We start from the raw sequence: 8,882 nt of genomic DNA on the forward strand, positions 1-8,882 counted from the left end.
GAGACCTCGGCCAAAAAATTAGAAACATGATTGGCGCGCAGGAGGGTATGCGCGGGCGGTAAAGGAGAAAAGAAAGGTGAGAAAAAATAGAGGTTTTTGGCGGAATCAATTTCTATTATCCAGTTTTTTTGTCCTCCCACCCTTCGTCACACCTTTTCATCACCCTCCTAGCATCTGGCAGGTGGGTCCTCTATGAGGGGTACGGGGGATATTTAATTATTTGCTATCTTTAGAATGGGCACTCCTTGAGATGCCAGCTTTAGAATGGCACCTACATATTTTCTACTGGAGAGAAGTTTTACCAACACATTTGCCATTTTTGCTGACGTGTCAAGCCACGTCCACGCTAGGGTGGATTGAGCATGGAAAATGACCATAATACCCCTGCATTCCTCAGGTTAGCCATCTCTTTCCCTTTCTCCTGCCACTGGCGTGTGGGACTCGGACTCGAGTTAACAGCAGGTAAAAATGGCAGTTTGTGTCATGCCGTGTCTCTGGCTCAGTACGCGGGGGCCCTCGTCATGAAGCCGTCAAACACGATGACCTCGTCGCCGGCGGCCATGTCATGCCACTTGAATGACCGCGCCTCGTCGATCACACTCTGCCGGTGGATGAAGAAGTAGGCACTGTCCCCCGACAACAGGAACTCAGCCCCGCGCGCGCTCCAGCTCTGCCCGTAGCGCCGACACCGCGGCGTGCGCGGCCACGACCACCTCCATGCGACCTGCGCCGCACCGCGACACCACGGTGACACGTAGTGGCGGCGTGTCAGTGCGCGACCATGGCGCCATCCCTTTAGGGAGTGGGTTCTTGCGCGGGCGCGGGATCTTGGGCAGCGCGTGCGGGTCCTGTGGCTTGGGCAGGCGACAGCGCCGGCGGGGTGCACGACGTGCACGACGCCAGCTCTAGGCGCGCCGACAAGGCTGGGGCCGGTGGTGGGGAAGCCCACGGGCGCACCTTCAGGTGCTTTTCGCACCCGCCGAGATATTGCGGTAATCCGGCACCTGGGATCTGCCATTGGAGGTCATCATTGCACGTGCTCTTGATCTTGTTGAGCTTCATTGAGGTGGAAGAAGATGGTGGATCCCACTGGTCAGAGATAGAGAGGGAGGAAGAGAGGAAAAGCACCATCACTTGGAGAAGAAATGCAAGGGTATTATGGTCATTTACCATGCTCAATCCACCCTGGCGCGCGGACATGGCTTGACACGTCAGCAAAAATAGCAAATGTGTTGGTAAAACTTCTCTCCGATGGCAAATATATAGGTGTCATTCTAAAACTAGTGCCAATTCTAAGGATGCCAAATAATTAAGGGGGTGTTTGGATACGAGGTGCTAAACTTTAGTAGGGTCACATCGGATGTTTGGATGCTAATTAGGAGGACTAAACATTAGCTAATTACAAAACTAATTGCACAGATGCAATCTAATTCGCGAGACGAATCTATTAAACCTAACTAATCCATCATTAACAAATGGTTACTGTAGCACCACATTGTTAAATCATGAACTATTAGGGTTAATAGATTCGTCTCGCGAATTAGACTCCATATGTGCAATTAATTTTATAATTAGACTATGTTTAATACTCCTAATTAGTATTTAAATATCCAATGTGATAGGTGCTCAAGTTTAGGGAGCGGTATCAAACACCCTCTAAATATCCCATGTACGGGGTGTAATCCTCGCGTGCCTCCGGTGCTTGTGACGCACGCACGGGCGAAGCATCAGCCTAGCAGTCGCAGCCTGAAATTCTCCACCCATTCACTCGTCAGCACAGATACAGCACTCTCCGCCTTCTCGATCCCAAATTCCCCAGAACCTCAGAAGAACCCAAGAGAATCGGCCAGCGCCACGCAGGGGCCAAGAAAATGCTCCTCCTCTTCCTCCTCGCCCTCCTCGCCGGCGCCGCTGCCTTCCTCCTCTTCAAGTTCGCCACCGTTGTCGATGGTATCCCCCGCCCCCGTCTCGTTCCTCAGTCCAACCATACCCTCCCACCGCCCTTTCTCCCGACGATTCGTGTTGCTCTGTTTCCATCTGATTTTCCTTTTTGACCCTGTTGGGTTGTGGGCCTGAACCCCCTTGTTCTTGGTGGATGGCTGCAGGGGACTTGACGCTCGTGTCGCGCGGCCCGCCGCGGCGGGAGAGGGTGGACGGCAAGGTGAGTTCTTGGAGGGTCCAGCTAATTTGTGTGGCGCGGTTGTGAATGTGCTCGATCTCGTCAGATTTTCTCTGCATATTGATTCCGCTGTTTTGGTTCCGTTTTTTTTTTTTGTTGCCCTGCAGGTCGTGTGGATCACTGGAGCGAGTCGCGGGATTGGTGAGTTTGACTCATCGATTCTTTAATTTGGTCAATTTTAGTACCAGATTGTTAGGTTTAGTTACGATATGCTTGGTTGCTGGCATACTGGTAGTTGCTGGCATACCATGGAATTTTTTTTTTTGTGTAAGAGCTGGTGCCTGGTGGTGATTACTTCACTTCCCTAGGTGTATTGATAATGTTTTGGGTAGATTTTCTGAATCCAAAATGCACATCTTTTGTGGAACGATGACCAGAAATCCCTAATTTGCAATTCTATGCTATATCAACTGCATTATTCTGGTATTAGATTAGACAAATCTAATAAGCTGGGCTTTTTTTTTTGAGTAATTGTGGAAGTTCAGCTATGCTTGCTGTAGTTTTGTATCAATAGAACGTTCGAACCTTATACCTTCGTTAGTTCATTGACGAATGATATTGCGAAGATTTTGTGCCTAATTATAGGCTTCCTGCACTATGATATTGTATAATCAGTTAGCCTAAACCTTCTGTGATACTGAGAAGGTTTTTACTGTCAATTTTGATGAGTTAACATGTCTGTTTTCTTGATTGATGTTCCTTTTCCTTCTACCAATTTTAGCATAGTATTTCATCATAAACCAGCTATAATTTTTTTCTTCTTGTAATTTCAGGAGAGGTTCTTTCAATGCAATTTGCAAATTTAGGAGCAAAGCTGATACTATCTGCTCGCAACAAGGATGAGCTTGAGAGAGTGAAACAGAACATCCTCAGTAAGTTTGCAGGACATTTCTTGTGTTGCTAAAACTTTTTCTTTTAGTGGGAAAGTGGAAATCTCATGATCTGAACCAAGTTTGATTTACTTTTCAAAGGCAAGAATCCAGATAGCAGGATTGAAGTGTTACCCATGGATTTATCAGCTGGTGAAGAATCTCTGAAACAAGTTGTACATGCAGCAGAATCACTATTTTCTAATGCAGGCATTGACTATATGATCCATAATGCAGCCTTCGAGCGTCCTGTAAATATCACCCTTACTTTGTGTTACCATTTCAACACCCTTCCCTATAAACATTCAATATTTATTGTTACTAGTTTTTCATGAATATTATCTGCTAGGTATTGCTCCTTTCAATCTATGTTACTATAATCAGTCAGCTTCCTAAATGCATTAATTTTCAATCAAATTGCAGAAACGGGGGGCACTGGAAGAAAGTGAGGGAGGTCTCAAGGTACATGAACATTGTCTATTTGTTCTGCTTGTCCTTATCTGCTACCTAACATCCTCCAATATTTTTTGCTAGACAGGCTACTTTTAATGTCAATGTCATTGGAACTATTAATCTAACTCGCCTTCTTGCACCTTACATGCTGGATAGAGGGATGGGTCATTTTGTTGTGGTATGTACAAACCAACTGTCAAAAGGAACTTGTGGTTAATACCACTTCACTTCAGCTATTGGTGTGGCTAACAAATCCACAGATGAGCAGTGCGGCTGGGAAGGTTCCTGCTCCTGGTCAGGCTGTTTATTCTGCATCCAAACATGCTCTCAATGGATACTTCACTTCTCTGCGTTCTGAGGTACCAAAATTTCGCCTGGTAGCTTGCGCTGTTACCGCTCTAATCTTAAATTGTATCAGCATGGTCTCTTTCTTTCCTTGTTGTTATGCCATGTTTGTTTTATGTTGCAGTTGTGTACAAAAGGCATTAAAGTGACTGTAGTCTGCCCCGGACCAATTGAAACACCACAATCTTCTGCTGCAGCCTCTTCAGTACAAAGGCATTCTTCTGAGGTTTTCCCTAGTTTCACTTATTTAATCTTGCAGACAACAAAAAGGTTGATCACTAAAGTAAGGCATGTAAACTTCACCATCTCAGTTATAACTTATAAGTACTATTGTTTTTGAGTCTTCCATGCAAGTAACTGCACAGTTATTCTTTTTGTATCCAAATAAAAGTGGTAATGCCCAATATTTTTTGTTCCTACCTATGATAACAGAATCTACTCAGGTCCTAAAATCTTGGAACCATCTGCTGTGCCAACCATCTGCTGGCACAGCAGTTCAAACTTAAAATTTTGTACTTGGTTCCCTTTACTCACCATTGTCTTCCTCACTGCAGAAACGTGTTTCGGTGGAAAGATGTGCTGAACTGACCATTGTTGCAGCAACTCATGGCCTGAAAGAAGCATGGATATCATATCAGGTATATTCATTCTCAACATGATTGGTTGCATTACAGTGGGAAGTTAATTTTCTTATCCTTTTATATTCTGCGTATAAATATGCTACAAAGTTCCGATGTGTTGACATAATAGTTTTCTATGCTACGCCCATTTTATAAAATAGCAAATGTATGCACACATTTTTTCTCAAATATGCAGGAGAGCTGCATATCATTGCATTAATAGAAGGGGAGTTAGGCCAAAATAGCCACACAACACACACACGCTTGCGCGCGCGCGGCACACCCCCAGTCACTGGGGATTTAAATAAACACTTTTTGTGCCAAAAAAAATGTCTAACACCTAGTCAGGGAGCCCAGAAGCGACCAAGCCACTTAGACCTCTTGCGCCTGCAAGCATCCAGAGTTCAGCTTCCTCCTGATCAAGTAAGAGGGCTCAATCCACCTTGGGAGCGACCCCATTGAACACAGCATCATTCCTTGCCTTCCAAATGGTCCATGCTCCTAGCACAACCATGGTATTGAAACCACGTCGTGCACCAGTGCTTATTCTATCGCATCCATGCTGCCACCCCATGCTGACACCAACAGATGTGTTGCCACTATAGTCTAATCACGTGATAGTGAAATCCTTATACTTCAGTAAACTTCATTGCAATATGTATTGCATCATTTAATTGCAATTAGTATTCCCTTCAAAACAACCTGGGGTTCACTGAAAACTGAGTATCAGCCCAGATTATTTTTTTTATAACCCTGGTTTTTGTTCATAGCCCAAAACCCCTCTTTTAAACTAAATGTTTATGCCAATGCATCAATTTCATTACACCTAATGAAAATACCAGCATTTGTGCAATAGAAATTTAATATTTACCAGTATTTCCAACCCTTATTCCAGCAACTCATTGTTATTGCATCTGCTCTACCACTGACATGGGCATATTGCTAAAACAGAGTGCATCTATCATATTGACTTTCTATTTTATGTCAAGGTGTCTGTTATTTTAGTCATAGTTTTAAATACAGAAGTTTGTGACTTGCTTGCAGCCTGTGCTGACTGTTATGTACTTGGTGCAATACATGCCAACAATTGGTTACTGGCTTATGGATAAGGTATTTCTTCTATTTTGAATTACTTACCATGGTTAGCTAAGTGAATGATGCTGTCTGTTACTTTCTTTCTTTCACTGCTCTAACTCGTACATAGGCTTGAGTCACAATTACACATCAGGTCATAGAAACTTATAAGAGTAGGAATCCTGCAGCCAAATTTAATCTTTAGCCAATATCTTGAATTCGTTTGTCACATCCAAACAATATAAGCAAATTAACAATGAAAATACATCGATAGGTTGTTGGAATTCTGTTCCTTGCACAGATGTGCCATGCTAGAAACAAATGGCAGTGTTGTATCTAGGAGGCAGGAAACCTAAAATGAAAACACCATCTTCTAGATGCAATTGCAAAGACCAGTTTACAAAGGCCTTTAGAAAATAATCAAAAAAAGAAACAACTCTTGATATTAGGAATAAGTTATCCTATTCTCTTAACTATGCTGTTCCAGAAATGCCTAACATACCCTCTTTTTTTTTTTTTGAAGAGTGGCCTAACATACCGCCCACTTTGCATTTTTTACAAACACCATAAGCATAAGTCTGTAATCTGAACAACTGAATTGTTTACTTGGTTAGCAATAGTAACAGCTGACAGCAGGGTAGCATAAACATCCTCGCAAGCTCTCTATTCGGATCCAACGATAACATTTCTGCTTATCGTCATCACTATTGCACTTCATTGATTAGTCTATTTGTCCAGATTGGTGCAAAACGGCTGGACGCGGCCGCAAAGAAAGGCAACACCTATAGTTGGAATCTCATTTTCGGTGGCAAGAAGTCAGCATAACCAAGTTGCGCATGGCTCCCGCTCAGGGATGAGCGCCACAAGTCACTGTATGCTCATATGCAAAAAGGTCAAATTGAAAGGAACATAGCATCTATAGCAGCTTTATAGTTTAGTGAAAAAATGGTCTCATTGTTATGACGCACTGAGGTATGATTAAAGTTGAAGCATGTTGAACCGATAGGGCCTGTTTGGTTTCCTTTGCTTATCCATAAGCAACTTAAAAATAAGCAAATAAGTTGCTTATAACCCAAACACTCTTGCTTATAGAGTTGCTTATAAGTTGCTTGGGCATAAGCAAATAAGCAAGTTTTGAGTTGCTTATGGTTGCTTATGGAGCACTTTACTCCTACCCTCATTCTCTCTCCTCTCTCCCCTTTCTCTCTCCTCTCTCCCGGAACAGAGTTGCCGCTTCCGCCCGCCGCCGCCGCTGCGCCGGCCGCCTCCGCGCCGCCCGCCGCCACTCACGCTCGTGGCCGCCGCCGCCGCGCCGCTCCCTCCGCCGCTCCCGCCCGCCGCCGCTCGCACCCTGCCGCCGCCGCCTCTGTACTAGGAGCTGGTAATGGTTGGGGGTAGTGGGAAATGGGATGGCAGGGGCAAATATGTCATATGCAATCAGATAAGCAACCCAAACCAAACACCTAGACTTATAAATAAGCAACTACAAATAAGCAAATAAGCAACTTATAAATAAGCATCCATAACCAAACAGACCCTATGGAATGCTGGGTGTTTGATGTAAGTGCCGGAAGTTGTGAGAGCTCTCTCAGTCAGGGGCCAATTTCTGTGGCAGGGGATTTCATCTTTCGGGTTTAGACTTTAGAGGCAATAGGGAGGCCTACTAGTAGAAGAGGGGTGGGTGGTCCGCGCAAAAAACGCTAAAATGGGCCGAGCTAATTATTTTTTAGCGCAAAAAAAAAAGAAAAAAGTCCTATTCTCATCCCTGAAGTATTAGCTGAGTCTGCGTTTTCTCCCTCAAGTTCAAAACCAGACATTTCGAGTCCTCCAACTTGCAAAACCAGTTATGTGACACCATCTATTCAAATCCAAAGCAGTTTTGTGGACGTGGTGCCACGTCAACCTTCGACGCTGGTGTGGGTCTCATATGTTGGTCTCGTGTCGTCTTCACACATCTTCCCTCTTCGTTCTCTCCATTTTAAATTACTATTCATTCTATCTTTTTCAGATACATATGCATCTAAATATATACTTATGTTTAAATACATAGTAAAAATAGTGTATTAAAAAAACTTAAATGAATTGTAAGTTTTAATTGTAATTTAGGGCGGAGGAAGTATTTCTCTCTCCTGCTGGAAGCACGCTCGATGCCGTGGGTCGGCCATCCACGCCGCGGCCACCTCTCGGAAGCCCACCTTGCCGGCCATCCATGCTGAGCAGCACCTTTGCCACCACCATCTCCATCTTGGAGAGCTCCGGTGAGCCGGCAAATGGAGCAGCCACGACCTCTTCCTTCCCATGCTCTGCTCACCCGTGGGCCCTGCCCGCCGGAGCGACCGTGAGATCGCGTAGCACTGCAAGGCTGCAGACCTTCGATTGATTAAAGGCTGAGTTGTAGACAGATGCTGCCGTTCCTTGACCAATGGTGCCCAGCCGGCTCGGTCCATTATTAGAGGAAGAGGAACTACACGATTTGCAACTTTTGCCGAGAGAATTTAAGCAGGTGGCCGACGGTGCCGTAGTATTATAATCTATACTAGTCTTTAAATGTTGGTCGGTGATTCTCAGTCCCAAATTCACTGTTACTCTCAGCAAAGTGTTGAATTATACTGTAACACTGTCAGCCATTACACAAAAGAATAATAAACAAATCAATCCCCCCGTCGCCACCTGTGAAGCGCTCGGCCATGGCTGCAAATCCTGTAGTGAATCGACATTTGCGTTTGGCAGCGCTCCCTCCGCTCCGCGCCAGATTCTGCGGAGCGCTGCCAAACGGGAAAACCGGCGTCAGCTCCTCCATAAAATCGGGGCGAATCAATTCGCCCATTCGCCCGATTTCACATCTACTGAGAAGCGGAAAAAACCTGCTCCCCACCGATTCCCTTCGTCTTTCTTCCTCCATCGTCGTGTCGAGCCCGCCGCCGCTCGTCTATCTCTGCTCGGGCGCCGATCCCCTCCCGCCGGTCGTTCTCCCCTCCCGCTGCTCGTCTCCGCCCATGTACCGGCCGCTGGTCCCCTCTTACCGCTCGTCTCTGCCCGCGCCATCTCTCCAGCGCGCCGAGCTCCGCCCATGCCGCCTCCCTACGCCATCTTCCCTTGCCCTCTCCGCCGCCTACTCGTCGCCAATCTTTGCCGGCGCCACCCCTCCTCGACGCTGCCTGCCCCTCTCTCTGGTTCCACTCGCCGCGTCTTACCTCCCTCACCGAAGCTCGATTCGCCGGCGCCGGCCTCGATTCATGGAAAGGAGAGCTCGATTGGTGAGCGGACGGGCTCAATTGACGAGAGGAGAACTCGATTCGCCGGTGGCTGAGCTCGAATCACCGGCGGCCGTCGTCGCCCGGA

General features: G+C 46.0%; 1 protein-coding gene across 1 annotated transcript; it reads left to right on the forward strand.

Annotated features, from left to right (window-relative positions):
* Positions 1–1,694: 1,694 nt before the first annotated feature.
* On the forward strand, positions 1,695–6,617 carry LOC101776312 (dehydrogenase/reductase SDR family member 7). Its single transcript, XM_004979083.2, has 12 exons — positions 1,695–1,950; positions 2,106–2,161; positions 2,287–2,320; positions 2,953–3,051; positions 3,151–3,299; positions 3,472–3,510; positions 3,587–3,679; positions 3,762–3,860; positions 3,971–4,072; positions 4,401–4,484; positions 5,511–5,576; positions 6,279–6,617. Exons 1-12 carry the CDS (start codon positions 1,872–1,874, stop codon positions 6,363–6,365), a joined length of 987 nt encoding a protein of 328 aa, XP_004979140.1. The 5' UTR covers positions 1,695–1,871; the 3' UTR covers positions 6,366–6,617.
* The last annotated feature ends 2,265 nt before the right edge of the window (positions 6,618–8,882 follow it).

Source organism: Setaria italica, chromosome VIII (assembly GCF_000263155.2).
Source record: "Setaria italica strain Yugu1 chromosome VIII, Setaria_italica_v2.0, whole genome shotgun sequence".
Classification (NCBI taxonomy): Eukaryota; Viridiplantae; Streptophyta; class Magnoliopsida; order Poales; family Poaceae; genus Setaria; species Setaria italica.